The sequence below is a fragment of the Perognathus longimembris genome, chromosome 1 (assembly GCF_023159225.1).
Source record: "Perognathus longimembris pacificus isolate PPM17 chromosome 1, ASM2315922v1, whole genome shotgun sequence".
NCBI classification, from domain to species: domain Eukaryota; kingdom Metazoa; phylum Chordata; class Mammalia; order Rodentia; family Heteromyidae; genus Perognathus; species Perognathus longimembris.
The window spans coordinates 72280270-72300490 of NC_063161.1; the positions used below are offsets into that span (position 1 = coordinate 72280270).

At 48.9% G+C, this 20221-nt stretch overlaps 1 protein-coding gene across 1 annotated transcript in view; it reads left to right on the plus strand.

The window, feature by feature from the left end:
* Positions 1-19579: 19579 nt before the first annotated feature.
* Positions 19580-20221, plus strand: part of Hip1 (huntingtin interacting protein 1) — an 87067-nt gene continuing 86425 nt past the window's right edge. The window contains exon 1 of the mRNA XM_048369026.1: positions 19580-19743. Coding sequence (XP_048224983.1) covers positions 19624-19743 — 120 coding nt within the window. The 5' untranslated portion in view covers positions 19580-19623. The remainder of the gene's footprint in view (positions 19744-20221) is intronic.

The following is a 20221-nucleotide window of genomic DNA, read 5'->3' on the forward strand; positions in this document are numbered from 1 at the left end:
TGTAATGGTAGATGGTGTCAGGCATGGCTGTACCTGGGAGCTGGACAAGGGTACCAAGAATTATCTCTCCTGACTTCAGGACTCTGCCCGCTGCCTCTGTGCCTGCCTGGCTGTGCCTTTTAGGTTACAAGAGGGCACCAACTGTTTCAGCAACTACAGGAGGCACCAACTGTCCCAGCAACTGCCACCCCCAGAGTTCCAACTAGCAGGTCTCTTCTGTGCAACCTGATGGGTCACATGCCTAGATCCTAGCCAATCACACCAAGCAGCACATCTCTGGTTGGTCAGGTGTCAGTCACAGGGCTACATAGAGACCCTGTTGGGGGGGAAGTGTGTGTGTGTGTGTGTGTGTGTGTGTGTCTGTTTCTTCAGCAAATGTAATAAAATTGCATATCTTCAGATAATTCAGAAAACATATTATGAAATGATCCTTTTTTCTTCTTTCTCTCTCTCTTTTTGTCCAGTACTGGGGTGACTGGGTGCTATCCCTGAGCTTCTTTGGCTCAAGGCTAGTGCTATACTACTTGAGCCACACTGCTGCTTCCAGCTTTTTCTGAGTAGTTTGTTTGAGTCTCATGGACTTTCTTTCCTGGGCTGGCTTCAAACCATGATCCTTAGATCTCAGCCTCCTGAGTAGCTAGGATTAAAAGCATGAGCTGTTGGTGCCTGGTGAAGAAGGGCATCTTAAAAATCAACCCAAGGGCTGGGCATATGGCTTAATGGTAGAGTGCTTGCCTTGCATGCATGAAGCGTTGAGTTCCATTTCTCAGTACCACATAATCAGAAAACTCTGGGACTGACTGGCGCTATGGCTCAACTGGTAGAGTACTAGCCCTGAGCCAAAGATGCTCAGGGACAATGCCTAGGAACCGAGTTCAAGCCCCAGGACTGGAAAAAACAAACAAACAAACCCAAAAAAACCAAAACAACCCAAAGGTTGGGTTTGAAGCCAACCGGGGCAAGAAAGTTTGTGGGATTCTTATCTCCAATAAACATCTCAGGAAAACCCAGGAATGGTGCTATGGCTCAAGGGGTAGAATGCATGCCTGGAGCCAAATAAAGCCCATGGACAGTGCCAAGACCCTGAGTCCAAGCATTAGGACTCCCTCCTACCACCAAAAAGTCAACCAACGAGAGGAAGATGGCGCCGTCACAATAGGGAAGCACCCCAACTTGCTCCAACTGAATAGTGAGCTGGGAACTCCAGCACCCAACACCCCATCAAGAATCCAGCAAGCCCAACAACCAGAAGCAACAGAGAAAACACAGGAAACGAAAAAGAACAAAAAAAGAAGAGCAGGGCTGGGAATATGGCCTAGTGGCAAGAGTGCTTGCCTCATATACATGAAGCCCTGGGTTTGATTCCCCAGCACCACATATGTAGGAAGTAGTGCTGTGGCTCAAGTGGCAGAGTGCTAGCCTTGAGCAAAAAGAAGTCAGGGACAGTGCTCAGGCCCTGAGTTCAAGGCCCAGGACTGGCCAAAAAACAAAACAAAACAAAACAAAAAAAGAAGAGCCTATAACCTGCACGGAGCCGGAAAATCTCCAGGGTACCTCCTCCCCTTCGCCGACCCAGACCCGAACAGGGCCAGGCTGGGAAAGGGGACCCGGCGCCAGTAAACAGGACCACAGACCATCAGCGACTAGAGAAGCAACAGCCAAAAAGTCACACCAGGAGTGCAGAGTCCAGACAGCAGGAACTCCACGGACCCCAGATGGAGTACAGACCTACCGAGACAGATGGCAGCACGGGACCAAACAGCTGGGAACAGACAACAACATCAGGGGAACCGGGCGGCACAGACGGGGAGAGCCGGACAGGGAGAGCCGGGACCGCCACCACCAAACGACCAATCGCCACACCCCAGCACCCCAGCCCCCAAAAGCCCACAGCAGCTCGAGACACACACACAATCCAGGACCAGTAAGTTCCCCATTGCCACCACCCCCCCAAATGGGAGACCAGCTCTAGCAAAGACCCAAACCCTACAAAGAAGCTAGAACTCCCTCCCTCCCCCTCCCTACCCTGAGGGAACAAAGGAGTCCCATATCTGGTGGCTCTAGGACCCTCTGGGAGGACACGGGAGCTAGCAGAGGCAGAGCAGCGCCCAACAAAGTGACCGGGAAACACCTTAGACAGGTGTCCCCCAAAGCCCCAGCTGGGGACCCTGAACCTGGCCGCACCAGCCCTGCCCCCCAGCAGGGGTCCGGGGACTGGTAGGCCTTGGAATGCCACCTGAGGCGCCCTGGTCCACGTGGACTTTTTGAACAACAGTCACAGGCTTGCTGGTGTGCAATACTAGCCCAGCAGGGACACCTGGGCCCGAACACATGCCCCCCTCACAGCAGAGGTGCAGAGTCTGTGGGCACCAACCCGCACCCAGACACTGGAACCTGCTGGGGTCCACGCATACCGCCCCCCACAGCAGACTTGCGAGAGGGCACAAGCACCCTCCAACAACTTGGGGCAGCACGCCCTCAAAGGAAGCACTAGAGTGCACATGCACGTGCCCCCCGGAGGGCCAGCATGGGTCCGTGTACTGGCCCCCCAGCAGGAGGATCTCCTGCCCAACCCCCTGTTGGAGCACACAAGCAGGCAAGCTGCCCCCTCAGCAGCAACACCTGCTCTGATAGGCGCACTCCGCACAGGTGGGCAGGGCCCCCAGCGGCAGTGCCCACTCTGATGGGCGCACTCCACACAGGTGGGCGGGCCACCCCTCAACAGCAACACCTGCTCCAACAGGAGCAATCCACACAGGTGGGCGAGCTGCCTCTCAGCAGCAATTCTCAATCTGAGAGGTGAGCTCCTCTGACCATGGTACCGAGTGGGAAAAGAATCAAAGAAGAGAAAAGTCTCCATGCCACGCTGAATCAGCGACCCACAAACCCCCATCAGGGGCACACTAGGGTCAGCACAACACAGCGGCAGGGCACAGTTCTGCAGAGAAAGACACAGAACCTACCCACCCCCAAGTGTAGTGAGGGTGACCACCCTGGCAACAACCAAGACGGTCACACTTACCCATTGGGCAGTAAGATTCAACAGCCAAACTCAAACCCAGAGCCAGGACACAAACAAGCCTCTACTGACGGACCAGCGGGAACCAGCACAAAGCCAAGCCAAGATCGCCACCTACAGGTGCAGATCTCCAGATGCACAAATCACAAAGAAATATTACAAATTTCATGAAAGGTCAAGCCAACTCGCCAGTTCCAAAAAGTAGTACGACTGAAGAGGAGATGGAGAATAAAAAAACAACTGAGACTAAGATAGCAGAAATAATGGAAAGCCTCAGGAACGAATTCAGAAAAAAATTCCAGGAGTTTAGAATGGAAGTCTCGAAGGACCTTCAGGAAGTCAAGAAAGAAATGGAAGCAAAAATGGATACAGTGCACTCCTCCATTAAAGAAGACCTTAACATCCTGAGAAGTGAAATGCATGAAAAAAATAGATTTAAAATCCAACGCTTTAAAGGAAGAAATTTCCATGATCAGAGCTGATCTGGCAACCATAAATAGCTCACTGACATCCATAAACTCCACACTTGAAGCCACATCACAAAGAATTGATCATATTGAATCCCAAATATCTCTTTTGGACAACGATGCAGCTGATAAGGGCCAGAAAATTACCACACTCCAAGAAACGGTTAAACTCCAGGGCAGCCTAATCCAGGAGCTAGTGGACAAAGACAAGAGATATAATGTGTGCATAATTGGAATAGGTGAAGGAGCCGAATACCAGAGCAGAGGGCTACAACATATTTTCAATAGAGTTATTGCAGAAAACTTCCCCAATCTCACAAGGGACCTCACCCAAGTAACCGAAGCCTATAGGATGCCTGGCAGACCAGACCCTAGAAAAATCCTCACCCAGGCACATAATAATCAAGACTTCAGATCTCAAGAATAAAGAGCAAATTTTGAATGCAGCCAAAATGAAGAAAGACCTATATTACAATGGAAAAAGGATCAGGATCACAGCTGACCTCTCCACACAAACCTACAATGCACAAAGAGCATGGAAGAACACAATCCAAGTCCTCCAGGCCAACAATTGCCAACCTAGAATTAGCTATCAAGAAAAACTAGAATTCACCTTCGAGGGAAAAACCAGATCTTTCCATAGCAAAGAGGATCTAAAGGAGTATGTGAATAAAAAACCAGCCTTACAGCGAATTCTAAGAGGGGAACCCCACCCAACAGAAAACCTACAGGACCCCCAGACAGAAACAGAAAGAAACTACAATAGCCAGAGTCCAACAGAAAGAGCAGCTCAATAAAGAAAAGAAAAAAAAGGAGAGGAAAAACAGCCTAACAGGAAAATGGAAGGGAAAAAAACACTCTTATCCATGATCTCTGTGAATAAAAACGGTATAAACTCTCCGATAAAGAAGAGCAGACTGACAGAGTGGATTTGTAAACAAAAAGTTGCCATCTGTTGTCTTCAAGAGACTCATCTTACAGCAAGGGACAAAAACAGGCTCCAAATGAAAGGATGGAGCAAGATCTTCCAAGCAAACGCACCTACCAAAATGGCAGGAGTAGCCATCCTGATTTCAGACAAGTTGGACTTCTCATTAAAATCAACTCAAAAAGGGCTGGGGATATAGCCTAGTGGCAAGAGCGCTGGCCTCGTATACATGAAGCCCTGGGTTCGATTCCCCAGCACCACATATACAGAAAATGGCCAGAAGTGGCGTTGTGACTCAAGTGGCAGAGTGCTAGCCTTGAGCAAAAAGAAGCCAGGGACAGTGCTCAGGCCCTGAGTCCAAGCCCCAGGACTGGCAAAAAAAAAAAAAAAATGTAGTGCCCTTCTTTGTCTTTTTGAGTTTATTTTATTTATTTATTTATTTATTTATTTTTTTGCCAGTCCTGGGCCTTGGACTCAGGGCCTGAGCACTGTCCCTGGCTTCTTCCTGCTCAAGGCTAGCACTCTGCCACTTGAGCTACAGCACCACTTCTGGCCATTTTCTATATATGTGGTGCTGAGGAATCGAACCTAGGGCTTCATGTATATGAGACAAGCATTCTTGCCACTAGGCCATATTCCCAGCCCTGCTACATTTTAATACAAGGAAAAATCTAGAATCAAGACATCACAGTGATAAATTTATACTCACTGCACAAAAGAGGCCCTACATATGTCAAGCAAATTCTCACAGAACTACAGAACAAGATAGACCCAAACACAATCATAGTGGGAGACTTTAATACTCCACTCTCTCCAAGAGACAGATCCACCACCCAGAGGATTAGCAAGGGAGCTGAAGACCTAAGTAACACCATATCCCAAATGGATCTGATAGATCTGTACAGAGTCTTTCACCCTACAGAGACCCAATACACATTCTTCTCAGCAGCCCATGGAACATACTCCAAAATAGATCATGTCATAGCCCACACAGAGAACCTCAGCAAATACAAAAGTATTGAAGTCATCCCATGTATTATATCTGACCACAATGGAATCAAGGTAACCCTCAATAACAAAGGATACCACGGAGGCTATACAAATACTTGGAGGCTAAACCCATCACTGTTATTTAACACTTGGGCGACAGACCAAATTAAGGATGAAATTAACGAATTCATAAGCCACAACGACAATGAAAATATATCACAAAGAAACCTATGGGATACAGCTAAGGCAGCACTGAGGGGCAAGATCATTGCCCTCAGCACTCACTTTAAAAGAATGGAAGCAGAGCAGGTGAATAACCTCACAATAAAACTAAAACATCTGGAGAAACAAGAAATGATTGAATCTAAAATGACTAGGAGGAGCGAGATCACAAAGATTAAAGCAGAAATAAATCTGATTGAAAATAGAAAGACCATTCAACAAATAAATAAAACTAAAAGCTGGTTCTTTGAGAAAATAAATAAAATCGACAGACCCCTCGCAAGACTTACAAAAAAAAGAAGAGAAGAGACTCATATCCGTAAAATCAGGGACTCCACCGGAAAAATTACAACAAATACACACGATATTCAAACAATCATAAGAAACTATTTCCAGAACCTCTACTCACTAAAAACAATAATTTTACAGAAATGGATCAATTCTCAGAGAAGTATAAACTGCCCAAACTGAATCAAGAAGAAATAAATCAACTAAATAAACCAATAACTTACAGTGAGATACAGGGGGTAATTAAGAACCTCCCAACAAAGAAAAGCCCAGGCCCAGATGGATTCACAATGAATTCTTTAAAACCTTTAGTGAGGAGCTAATACCAATACTCCTCAAACTCTTCCACGAAATAGAAACTGAGGGAGAAATCCCAAATTCGTTCTATGAAGCTAATATTATACTCATCCCCAAACCAGGCAAAGACCCAACAAAAAAAGAGAACTACAGGCCAATATCATTAATGAACACAGACGCAAAGCTCCTCGATAAAATATTAGCTAACAGGATCCAGAAACTGATCAAGAAAATTATACATCATGATGACCAAGTAGGCTTCATCCCACAGACACAAGGATGGTTCAACATCTGTAAATCAATCAATGTAATTTACCACATCAACAGAACTAAAATCAAGAATCACATTGTTATCTCAGTCAATGCCCAAAAAGCCTTTGACAAAATACAACATCCACACTTATTAAAAGCTCTGGAGAGAACAGGAATAGATGGATGTTGGGGTTTGGACACCCCCTTTCTCCCCCCACGGGGAGAATGGTAACCACAAACTCTATGAAAGAGCACTCAGCCTGGCCCTCCGCCAGCGGAAGGCCAAAGGCGTGCTCACATGGGCAAGCGCTAAGTTGAGGAAGGGTTGCTGATGCCTCCCCTCCCCCCAGTCCCCCCACATGTTACCAAGGGCGGAGGCGAAAAGGAAGGCATCAGGGACACGCTGCGGTGGTGGGAAGCGTCTCAAAGACTTTAATATGGAAGGGCACTTATATAGAAGTAATGGCGGGGAAGAAAGGGGGCTGGCCAAAGGGCCAGTCATAGGCTAGGGATCACGTTCATCAAGTGACCTCATGAAACTTCCCTTTGTGGGCGGGACAACCCCATCATGGTGGCACCCACGTGTTCACCACCCAAGGGGTGGAGGCCAGAAGGTGGGAGGGACTTCCATTGTCCCAAAGCTGGGCAGCCTTCCCAAGGCCATAATAATCCCCAACAGATGGAACATTCCTTAAAACAATAAAAGCCATATACAACAGACCAACTGCTAATATCGTATTAAATGGGGAGAAACTAAAATCATTCCCCCTAAACTCAGGAACGAGACAAGGATGCCCACTTTACCCACTTCTTTTCAATATAGTGCTGGAATCCTTAGCCATAGCAATAAGGCAAGAGGAGGACATCAAAGGGATCCACATCAGCAATGAAGAAATCAAACTATCCCTATTCGCAGATGACATGATCTTATATCTGAAGGACCCAAAAAACTCAGTCCCTAAACTCCTACACCTAATAAACCATTTTGGCAAAGTAGCAGGATACAAAATCAATCCACAAAAGTCGGCAGCTTTTCTGTACACCAGCAATGTACAAGCAGAAAAGGAAATTATGGAAAAATAGCATTTACAGTAGCTAAAAATAGAATAAATTATCTAGGAATCAACCTAACTAAAGACGGGAAGGACATATTTAATGAGAACTATAAAAATCTAAAAAGGGAAATCAAAGAAGACACAAGGAGATAGAAAGACCTCCCACGCTCATGGGTAGGCAGAATCAATATAGTGAAAATGGCCATATTGCCCAAATTGTTATACAAATTCAATGCAATCCCCATCAAGATCCCAGCTACATTCTTCACTGAAATAGAGAAAGCAACTCATAAATTCATATGGAACAGCAAAAGATCTAGAATAGCCAAAGCAATTCTAGGCAAAAAAAAAAAAAAAAAAAAAAAAGCAGTGCAGGAGGTTTCACAATACCAGACTTCAAGCTCTATTATAGAGCCATCATAACAAAAACAGCCTGGTATTGGTATAAAAACAGACATGAAGACCAATGGAATAGAATTGAAGACCCAGAAATAAAACTGTACTCTTACAGGCAGCTGATATTTGACAAAGGAGCTAAAATCATACAATGGAAAAAAATGGAGCCTCTTCAACTACTGCTGCTGGGAAAACTGGGCAGCCATATGAAGAAAACTCAAAGTAGACCCTAGCCTATCACCATGCACCAAGATCAACTCAAAATGGATCAAGGACCTCAACATCAGACCTGAATCCGTGAAACTACTGAAGGACAGAGTAAGAAAGATGCTATAACTTATAGGCACAGGAAGGAACTTCCTGAATAGAGTCCCAGGGGCACAACAGACAGGGGAGAGACTCAACAAATGGGACTACTACAAAATAAAAAGTTTCTGCACAGGAAGGACATAGCCACCAAACTAGAAAGACAGCCAACCATATGGGAAAGGATCTTTACCAGCACAGCAACAGACAAAGGCCTAATATCTGTCATCTACAGAGAACTCAAAAAACTAAGCCCCACCAAGCCCAGTAAACCAATTATGAAATGGGCAAAGGAGCTAAAGAGAGACTTCACAAGAGATGAGATAAAAATGGCAAAGAAACATATGAGGAAATGTTCAACATCCCTGGCAGTAAAGGAAATGCAAATAAAAACAACCCTGAGATACCACTTCACTCCAGTTAGAATGGCCTATACTCTGAACTCAGGCAACAACAAATGCTGGAGGGATGTGGGGAAAGAGGAACCCTTCTCCATTGTTGGTGGGAGTGCAAATTAGTACAACTACTTTGGAGAACAGTATGGAGGTTCCTCAAAAAGCTCAACATAGACCTACCCTATGACCCAGCCATACCACTCCTAGGCATCTATCCTGAACAACAGGTCCTAAGACATCAAAAAGACATCTGTACTTCCATGTTTATCGCTGCACAATTCACAATAGCCAAAATATGGAAACAACCCAGATGCCCCTCCACAGATGAATGGATCTAAAAAATATGGTACCTATACACAATGGAATACTACATAGTGATTAGAAATGGTGAAATATTGGTATTTGCAGGGAAATGGTCAGAACTTGAACAAATAATGTTGAGCAAGACAAGCCTAGAACACAGAAAACAAAGGGGCATGATCTCCTTGATATATGACTGTTAAGGTGGGGGGAGGGGAGACAGTAGAGACCAGGTCTGTGAAACCAAAAACTTCTTGTCAAATGGTATTTCCCAAAGGTTTGGGTCAGCGACCCTACATTATGTAACTAAACCCAAACAACTACTCAATATATAAAGGTCAAAAATAGACCTCTCAGTGGATCACAATAGCTCAAAAGCTATGTATGTATGTTCATATAAGACAAGGATAAGCAAACTCTATTGTTGATGTTACATTTAAAGTTCTAGGTGAATTTCCTTTGGCGTAGGCCATGTGGCTACTGTATATGTTTTTGGTACACTGTGTATTGTATATATGTCTACCTACCTGATCTAGGGAAGGGAAAGAAAAACAGGGTGTAAGATATCACAAGAAATGTACACACTGCCCTATTATGTAACTGTACCCCTTTTGCACAACACCTTGTAAAAAAATTGTTTAATTAATAAAAAAAAGTCAACCAACCAGAAAGAGAAACAGATTATGATAGGATCAGTCCAGCCAGTGCCAGTGGAAGCAGAAAGGGCCATCCAAGATGGAGTCACGCTGGACAGCACTTTTGGGAGGTGGTGGAGAAAGTGGGTCACCTGGGACACACGCTGAAAGAGCAAATCTTGTCCTTGCTCTATCTTCCTCACCTCCTCCTCCTCTCCTCTTCCTTTCTCCTCCTCTCCACCATGATGCTCTGCCTTGAGGATGCCCCTCCAAGAGACAAAGCCAAGAGACAGAGGCCTCTGAAACCTGAGCCAAAAGATCTTTACCTATGTCAGGAATCTTTTCAAAGCAACAACAAGATGGCAAGATGGCTGACATGCCCACCAAAGGCAAGTGTTGCCAGGCCTTCCTAGCCAAGCTCAACTCTGAACCAGGGTGGCTGGGGGAAGAGGGCAAGGCATCCAAGCTTCCAAATCCAAGTTCCCGGTTGATGGAGCGACTACATCTAGCTGTAGTTATGACTTTCTACCAGGAGAGGGCAACAGTGCCCTGCCATCCTATAGCAAGTTCTAGTCAGCTCCCCTGAGAAATGGTCAATGCATCAAAAATCCTTTCTACAGCCTTTTTTTTTTTTTTTTTGGTCAGTTGTAGGGTTTGAACTCAGGGCTTGGGTGCTGTCCCTGAGCTCTTGAGCCACAGTGCCTCTTCTGGTTTTCTGGTGGTTAATTGTGGATAAGAATCTCACTGACTTTCCTGCCTGGGCTGGCTTTGAACTGCGATCCTCAGATCTCAGCTAGGATTACAGGCATGAGCCACTGGCGTCCAGCTTTTTCTACAAGTCTTTAAGGATCTGCCTGAGGTTTGGGGTCATGGGCAATGGCTGGGGATGGGGGAAGGGCAGCTGACAGAAGAGCACAGTGTTTGACCTTCAGTTCAAGGAATGGGAGTGGAAAGTAATGAAATATACATAAAGTGATTAAGCCTATGAGATAATATCCCTGGGTGAGTTTCACCATCTAATTTATAAAGAGAAGAAATGTAGAGCCATGCACCAGTGGCTCACTCATGCCTGGCTAACTTGAGGACTGAGATCTGAGGATAGTGATTCAAAGCCTGGGCAGGAAAATCCATGAGATTCTTATCTCCAATTAGCCACAAAAATGGCCAAAAGTAGAGCCGCATGACTGTACAGAAGCCTCCTTGCCTTTAAAACAGACAAAAACCTTTATTTTATTCTAGTAAAGATGCATAATAAAAATTTGACTTTTTCTGGTAACTTTTATTTTCTTTTAAAAGACAGAGACTTGGGGCTGGGGATATAGCCTAGTGGCAAGAGTGCCTGCCTCGGATACACGAGGCCCTAGGTTCGATTCCCCAGCACCACATATACAGAAAACAGCCAGAAGCGGCGCTGTGGCTCAAGTGGCAGAGTGCTAGCCTTGAGCGGGAAGAAGCCAGGGACAGTGCTCAGGCCCTGAGTCCAAGGCCCAGGACTGGCCAAAAAAAAAAAAAAAAAAAAAAAAAAGACAGAGACTTGTTCCAGACTGGAATCCTTCAATCTCAGCTTCCTGAGTGCTATAACTGTGGGATTATGCCCAAATGAAAGTTTACTTTTTGTGTGTATGTGTGCCAGTCCTGGGGCTTGAAATCAGGGCCTGGGTAATGTCCCTGTGATACTTTTTGCTCAAGGCTAGTGCTGTACCTCTTTAGCCAGTTTCATTTCTGGCTTTTGGGGGGGAGGGCAAGGAATTGATAATGGGGCTTGAACCTTGGGCCTGGGCACTGTCCCTAGGCTCTTCAGCTCAAGGCTAGAACTCTACCACTTGAGCCACAGCGCCACTTCTAGTTTCCTGGTAGTTGGAGATAAGAGTCTCACAGACTTACCTGCCTAGGCTGGCTTTTAACCATAATCCTCAGATATCAGCCTCCTGAGTAGTTAGGATTAGAGTGTGAGCCACTGACCCTTGGCTATTTCTGAATAGTTTGGTGGAGAATAAGGTCTGCCCTGAAGTCATGCAGGTGCCTCCCCCTTTTTGTCTAAGTTTCTGCCCAGTACCTGCATTACTTAGGTAACTGGCACACCTGGAGGCAGTCATCTCTCCCTTCTCTGGGTCACATCCTGGACCACCCCTGTCATGCCTCCCATCAGACTGTGGGAGTGTCCTAGACTCTCAAATCACATCTGCATCTGCATCTGGCATGGCTCCACCTTCCCCCACCTTCCCTCTGCCTCTGCCCTACTTAAACCCTGGCCAGACAGCAGCCCACCCCTTCGGCCATGGGGCTCCACCATGGGTGGAGGTGTAGCCATTCAGAATAAAGTTCTCTTTCCTGTCTGAATACCACGTGTTGTTCTCTTTATCGGTTACCAAATTAAACCTTACAGTAAGAGTCTCATGGCCTTTCCTGCCCAAGCTGTCTTTGAACTGTGATGCTCAGATCTCAGCCTCATGAGTAGCTAGGATTACAGGCATGAGCCATTGGCATCTGACTCTGAAAATTTACTATTTGAGCCATTAAGTACATTGAGAAAATTGTAAAACTATCAACACTATCCCTTTCTTCTTCTGGTGTTACTGGAAATTGAACTCAGGGGCATTATGCTTGCTCAGCAGGTGCTCTACTACTTGAATCACACTCTCTTTTCACCTTAACCAAGCTCCCAGCATCATTTTTCAGAACTGCCTTTATCATCCCATGAACTCTGTAACCATCATATCTACTAATGCCAATAATACGATCAATACTATTAACAATACCAATTAATGCCAATATCTACCAATACTACTAATACTTAATAATTCCCCACTCCTCACTCTTCCCCAGTCCCTGGTAATGGACTCTCTAGAAACCAGTCTCTCTTCCTTTCTGTCCTTCCATCTCCCTGCTATTTGGTAATGACCTTGTCTCCTCATTACAAACCCCTGGGGTCGGCTGAAGTGCAGCTCCGTGGTCCATTAAGGGTCCCCTGAGGCAGAAAGGCATCCACTAATGCATTAGCACTGAGACAGAATGGCGGGGAGACCCAGGCAGCTGGCTCAGCCAGGCAGCTGCCTGCCCAAGCGGAGCTGAGCTGCTACCTCATCTTTCTCCTGATTGGTCATGCAGGTCACCCCCTCTCTTGGGCCTCTGTGACTTACTATGATTACTCCTCTCCTCAGCCCCCATGAAAATGGTTTTTATCCAGAGCCTGCCTTAGGTGTATCACCGCACGTGTGCCACCAGCCTGGGCTGGAGAGCAGCCTGGCTCTCCCCTGATCAGCTGTGCCATCTGAGATCAGCCCATGAACCTGAAGCCTCCATTAACCCCCATTTCCTTACCAACAAAGTGGAGACTGTAATGCTGCAAGGGGTGGGGTGGGGTGGTGGCTTGACGACTCAAGATGGAAGAGAAAGGCTCAGAGCACCGTACCTAATCAGTGGCAAGTGCCAGACCAAAGTCCATTCCCACTGCCACCTGCCTTCATTGTCACAGGGACTGGGCTAAGAGGAGCTCTAGGTGACTCTCAGTGTGAGAGTCTGGTCCTCTGAGAAGTAAATCCCCACTGAGCTTTTATTATATGCAACACCCTCAGACTCCCTGCCACAAACCAGCAAATCCTGATGGGAGCCCAAGGCAGAGGAGCTTCTGCTCATGGCAGCCCAGAAATAAGAAACAGGAAGAGGCAGGACTCATATCCCCAAAGCCCCCGGAACCCACACCCTGTGACCTCACTTCTTCCAACTATGCCCGACTTCTACAGGCCCTACCACCTCCCCAAAGCACTGAGATGCAAAGGAAAGGCTCTGCCCTCATGGAAGTCATGTTTTACCAAGGAAGGTAGGTGATAAGAGATAAATATAAATCATATCATTTCCTAATACACCAGGAAACTATAGCTTAGCACACACAAACTCCAGGGTTCCAACTCCAGCATGAGAAGGAGGAAGGGAAGGAGAGAAGGAGGGAGAGAAGGTGACCAAAGCTAATGAAGAAATTGAACAGTCAAGGTGCTGGGAGATTGGCTTCTTCAGTTTGTGTGGATGATCAGGAAAAGGCTCACTGAAAACTTGAAATGTGAGTGTAGTCTTTTTTTTTTTTCCAGTCCTAGGGCTTGAACTCAGGGCCTGAGCACTGTCCCTGGCTTCTTTTTGCACAAGGCTAGCACTCTGCCAACTTGAGCCACAGTGCCACTTCTGGCCTTTTCAATATTGTGATGCTGAGGAATCGAACCCAGGGCTTAAAGGAGATGAGGCCACACACTCTGCTGCTGTTCCAGGAAGACAATAAATAGCCTGTGTAAATGGCCTGAGGTCCAGCTTTTCTGGAGGGGTCAAGTACCTGTCTCCATGGAGGAAGCTGGAGGCTTTGGTGGCAAATGTCTAGAATCCCAGCAAGGTGGGAAAACTTAAAAGTCAGCAGATTGCAGGGTAGGTAGATGCTCTGGGCCAAGTGAGACCCTAGCCTAAAACTCGTGAAAAACTGGGCTGGAGTTGTGCTTCAGTATATTATGCCAGCCTACTAGGAAGCATAGATGCTGAGTTCAAACCCCAGTGTCACCATGAGAGGAGGAGGAGGATGGAATTAAATCTTCATCCTCCAGATGAAGAAGCTGAAGGTTACAGAGGTTAAGTGATTGGTACAGACCTGGCAAGTGGCTCTGGCACCAGGACCTGAGCCAGCTCATGTCAAAGCCGGTGCTCCTCCACATATAGGGCCTCACTCATCCCAGGACAACTTGGCTGGTGGCCCAGTGCACTTAGCACTTGGAAAGTTCCAGACTAGCATCTTCCTTGTCTGCCACTGAAAGCTTGTTAAGACAGGGCAAAATATTCCATACTAATCTACAGATGTCAGGCCAATAGCTCTCCTTTGCCACCCAGTGACCACTGCTGTGATGAGTTCTCTTTCCAGATGATAAGAATTTACATTTTTGTTGGCCCCGTGCTGTCTTCTCTGGACAATTTTGTGTGATAACACCCCAGGAATATTACCAGCTAGCACACAAAGTCTGTGGTGTTAGGGATTGAACTCAGGGCCTTCTACCACTGAGTTATATCCAGAGACCTTAACACTTTACCAAAGGAAATACACAGATATCAAATGAACTCATGAAAAAAAAAAAACTAAACAAACAAGCTCAGTGTTTTTAGTCACTGGGGAAATGCAAACTTAAGAACCCAATAAGACACCACCACTGGCTTACTAGGATGGCTGAGTTTAAAAGACAGAGCTCATCAAGTGAGCTCACCAAGAGAAGGATCTACAGGAACTCTCCTGTGCCAGGGGACAAGGGGAGGGATCTGAAACACTACAACCATTTTGGAAGACAACTGGGAGATTTCTTAAAAAGTTACCTATACGAAGCTGAGTGCTGGTGGCTCGTGTCTGTAATCCTAACTACTCAGGAGGTTAAGACCTCCTGAGGTTAAGATCACAGTTCAAAACCAGACAGGGCAGGAAAGTCCATGAGACTCGTATCTCCAATTAACCATCAGAAAACCAGAAGTGGTGCTGTGACTCTAATGGCAGAGCTGTAGACTTGAGCTGAAGAGCTCAGGGACAGCACCAAGGCTGAGTTCAATCCCCACAATCATCAAAAAACAATTACCTGGGGCTGGGAATATAGCCTAGTGGCACATGAAGCTACACATGAAGCTCTCGGTTCGATTCCCCAGCACCACATATATGGAAAATGGCCAGAAGGGGCACTGTGGCTCAGGTGGCAGAGTGCTGGCCTTGAGCGGGAAGAGGCCAGGGACAGTGCTCAGGCCCTGAGTCCAAGGCCCAGGACTGGCCAAAAAAAAACTAAAAACAAAAAAAATTGCCTGTACGGTCTGGAAATATGGCTTAGTGGTAGAGTGCTTGCCTAACATGCATGAAGCCCTGTGTGTGATTCCTCAGTACCCCATAACCAGAAAAAGCCAGAAGTGGTGCTGTGGCTCAAGTGGTAGAGTGCTAGAAGCAAGCCAGGGACAGTGCTCAGGCCCTGAGTTCAAGCCCCAGGACTGGCAAACAAAAAAAAAAATTGGAAGATCCTCATTTGTATCTGGTTCTGAATTTCACCCCAGAGGTGACTCTTGGGTGCCTCCAAAACCACAAATTCCTGATTCCCACTCTTGTTTATTCTAATAAGGAGGCTTATCCCTTAATCCCTGTTTAAAGGGCTGATGTTTATTGACGCTATAAAATCTGGGCAAAGGGTCATAAATCACTTTTTCCCTCCTGTCCAGGGCAAGAGGCAAGTGCAGACTGGGCCTGGAGTGAAAATATTGGGGGATCTTTTTTTGTTTCTCTGCTGCTTGTTATTGAAAGCACTGTAAACTCCCCCTCCCCCCAATCCCTAGGCTGGGAATCCCTTTGCTCTTGCACACCCAGCTCAACAGTGGTGGCTCTGTGCCTGGGGGGGTAATCCGGACCCCATGAAACCTCTTTGACTCCATCTGGGTATGAGAAGAGACCTGAGCAGGCCAGGTCACAGCTCCTGCAATGATGGTGATTTTCTGCCAAGGGCTAGTTTTTTCTTTCTTTTGTGCCAGTCCTGGGGCTTGAATTCAGGGCCTGAGCACTGTCCCTGGCTTCTTTTTTCTCAAGGCTAGCACTCTACCACTTGAGCCACAGAGCCACTTCCGATTTTTTTCTATATATGTGGTGCTGAGGAATTGAACCCACTGCTTCATGTATGCGAGGCAAGCACTCTACCACTAGGCCATATTCCCTGCCCCAGTTTTTTTTCTTTTTTGTTGGTTGTGGGGCTTGAACTCAAGGCCTGGGTGCTGTCCCTGAGCTCTTTATTTTGGTGCCAGTGCTGAGGCTTAAACTCAGGGTCTGGACACTGTCCCTGAGCTTCTTTTGCTCAAGGCTAGCACTCTACTGTTGTATTCTAGGAAGTGAGAAAATCCACCAGGCACTGTTAAAGTTGACAAATGAGTTTTATTAGTTTGCAACTGCCTTGCCCCGGGCTACCCCAGAGCTAAGAGCAGTTGCAGCCTCCAGGGAGCGTGTTTATTTCCTTTCTTCCTTTCCACAGGCTTCTCCGCAGGCCTCTGTTCTTCATAGACCTCTCCCCTCTCTGAGGGACTCCTTTCCACGTGGCTGTTCGTGGACCTCCACTCTCTACGTCCACTCTGCCTCCAACAGGCCTCAGGCTCTGGGCCCCTCCACACCCCTCTTGGGTTTTCTGGGCTTGGCTCTGGCTCTGCTCCTCTGTCTGCAGTCCTTGGGCCTCTGGCTCTCAGCAGGCCTCGGCTTCCTCCATCTGCAGGCCCCTGGCTCTGACTCTCCTGTCTGCAGGCCCGGGGTTTGGCCTCCTCCATCCCGCCTTTCCTGTCTGCAGGTCCAGGCTCCGGCTCTCCTGCCCGCAGGCCCGGGCTCCCCTTAGGCCTGAGGAGAACCCAGGCACTGCTCAGCTCCACGAGGCACCTCCTGATGCCTTGCTTTCTCTGTGCCTCTCCCCTTTTCCCGGAAGTCCTGCCCACTTATATCCCCTAGCTGCCTGTAGGCTGGGGGTGGTGGTTCTGGTCCCCTCAACGTGGGACAGGATCCCCTCTTACGCTCAGCAGTGGGGCATGGCAATGATGACTACATGGGGCGGGGCTTCTCGGCCCCCCTCCCTCCCAGGTTATTACATCTATCACATGAGCTGCTTGCAGCTTTGTGTTTATGTGGTACTCAGGAACTGGACCTAGTGCATGCTAGGCAAGCACTCTACCACTAAACAACATTCCCAGCCCCCTGAGCTCTTTGTGCTCAAGGATAGCACTCTACAGCTTTGAGCCATAGAGCCACTTCTGGTTTTCTGGTGGTTAATTGTGGATAATTCTCATGGCCTTTCCTGCTGGGCTGGCTTTGATCTGCAATCCTCAGATCTCATCCTCCTACCTTTTTTTTTTTTTTTTTTGGCCAGTCCTGGGCCTTGGACTCAGGGCCTGAGCACTGTCCCTGGCTTCTTCCCGCTCAAGGCTAGCACTCTGCCACTTGAGCCACAGCGCCGCTTCTGGCCGTTTTCTGTGTATGTGGTGCTGGGGAATCGAACCTAGGGCCTCGTGTTTCCGAGGCAGGCACTCTTGCCACTAGGCTATATCCCCAGCCCCTCATCCTCCTACCTTTTGATCTCAGCCTCCAGAGTAGCTAGGATTATAGTCATGAGCTACCAGAGACCTGTTAGGCCACAGTTCTTTGCAGGTGGCAAGCGCCTCTTTAGTAACCCTCCCCATCTGCTTTCCTCCCCCTCTCCCACCCTCTTCCCTCACCCTCAACTGGTTCTACCACAGCTCCTTCCCTTCCTTTCTCCTTCAGACCTACTGGTGTGAACAATGGCCCTTGGTCACATTTTTGTACATAATTTCATCTGTGCTCTATCACTTGAGCCACACCTCCAGCCCTGCTTTTTTTGCTGGTTATTTTAGAGATAGAGGCTCCTGGCTGGCTTCAAACTGTGATCCTCCAGATCTCAACTTCCTGAGTAGCTAGAAATACAGGTATGAGTCACTGGCACCTTATCATAGCTTTTAACTGATGTCACTTAAATTTTTTGTGGTCTTGGGATTCAATCTTTGCCTGCCAGGTGCTTCACTACTAAAGTCAAGTCCCCAGTGCTCACACCCGGGTTGTTTTGTTTTGTTTTTTAACACCCAGCTCTTTTAAAATAGGATCCCGGTGAGTGCACAGAAGGGACCAACCTAACTCTCCAAGGGAATTCAAGTTACAAAAGTGAATTCTTTGTTACGCAACTACAGCCCCAGAGCAATTCTTCAGTTCCAGACACTGATGCTTCACCTGCCCCCACTCTTCCTTAGCCCTAGCTCTGTGTGTGTGTGTGTGTTTGTAAAAGTGTCTTGGGCCCGGAACTCATGGTCTGGGTGACCTCTGTCTGCTTTTTTGCTCAAGAGCGCTCCATCACTTGAACCACAGCTCCAAGTTAAGAAACCCAAGCTTATTAACCTACACTTCCCAGAGGTGATGGCTCTTTCTCCCCTCCTCCACTCCAGATCCTCATTGTCCCTCTCCTCCTGCCAGCTTTCCTCTCCAGTTCTAATTGGGTCGGGGACCATTCGTTTTAGCCAAAGCCACCAGTCGCTCCCCACTACTTGGCCAACTCTTGCCCCCTCTTAGTTTTCAAGTCAATGATTTTTACTTTTCTAGCCAAAAGTGACACAGAGACAGAGAGAGAGAGAGAGGAAGGGAGGGAGAGAGAGAGAGACAGAGACAGAGACAGAGAGAGAGAAAGGAGGGAGAGGGGGAGGGAGAGGAGGAAGGGAGGGGGAAGGAGGAGAGCAGAGCACGACTGCCCCGGAAAGCTGGGGGGCCTTGGGGTCCACCTCCAGGAACGGAAAATACGATCACCGGATCCTTAACGCTCGTGGTTCATTCCACGGCGTCTCAAATACATGTGTATGTGCAAAGTGCACATATATGCTATATATAATATGTATGTTTGTATACACACACACACACACACAGCGAATACACTCACAAGGGATTCCCGGCTTGGTAGCCTAGGCTTCGTAGGGAGGCAGTCACGGTGGGTCCCCGAGGGCCGGGCCTCCCGCCCGCCGCGCCCCCCCCCCCGGCGCCCCCGCTCGCCCCCGGGCCCCAAAGCAAGGCCCTCCCAGGCAGTTCTCAGGCGGGCCGGGATTCCCGGGGGCGGGGGAAGGCTCCATGTCCCATTCCCGCCACCAGGCCCCGCCGGCATCCACGCCGGTGAAGCGGGCGGAGGAGCGGAGGAGCGGACTCAGCTAGCGGCCGAGGAAGGGGCACGTGCTCGAGAGGGGCCGGGCAAGTGGGGCGGGTCAGGGCAGCCCGCCAAGCCCCGCCCCTCCCCTCCCCCGCCGTGGTGACGGACGTGCCTTCTGGCCAGTCACGGCGCGTCTGTGGCCCTGCAGGCCAGCCCGGCGGGGAGAGCGGAGCGGCTCCTGAGGGGGCGGGGAAGTCCGCCGATGGGGGCGAGGCCTCCTGGCAACAGACGGCACTCCCAGCCAATAGGAGGCGGGAACCCACCTCTTAGCGCCGGATCCCCGCGGGCAGGGCGGGGCAGGCTGCGCCGCGGGGATCCCGGCGGCCGCGGGCCCCTGACTCGGCTCGGTGAGGCAACATGGACCGAATGGCCAGCTCCATAAAGCAGGTTCCCAACCCACTGCCCAAGGTGTTGAGCCGGCGTGGGGTCGGCGCCGGGCTGGAGGCGGCAGAGCGCGAGAGCTTCGAGCGGACTCAGGTGAGGACCAGGGACCTCGGGCATCGCGGGCACCGGATGGCGCGGGGTCGGGGGGGGCTCTGGAGCGGGGTCTTGCAGGTCCGGCTGGCGGGGCTCGGGCGGCCTGGGGCCTCGGGCGGCCCGGCGACGGGGGCTGGCGGCGCGGGCGCCCGGGGTAGCCGGGGAAGCCCTGGGGGGAGGCACCGCGAGCGGCCGCGGAGCGGGGCCTGGACGCCGAAGCAAGTCGGGGCGCTGGCTCGGGGTCGCCTCTGGCCGCCTCCTCCCCTTCCTGGGTGCCCCGGCTCGGCTCCTGCCAGCCCCAGCTATCGGCCCTCCGGCCGGGCCCAGGGGTCGTGGGAGCCATGGGAAGGAATGTAGGAAATGCTGGGAGGCAGAGCTTGGAAAATGACCCGGGGGCCGGAAGCGGTGTGCCTAGCCTGGCCGCCTGCGCCCCTCCTGATACCCAGGACTGCACTGGAGGTTTGGGCTCTTCCCCTCC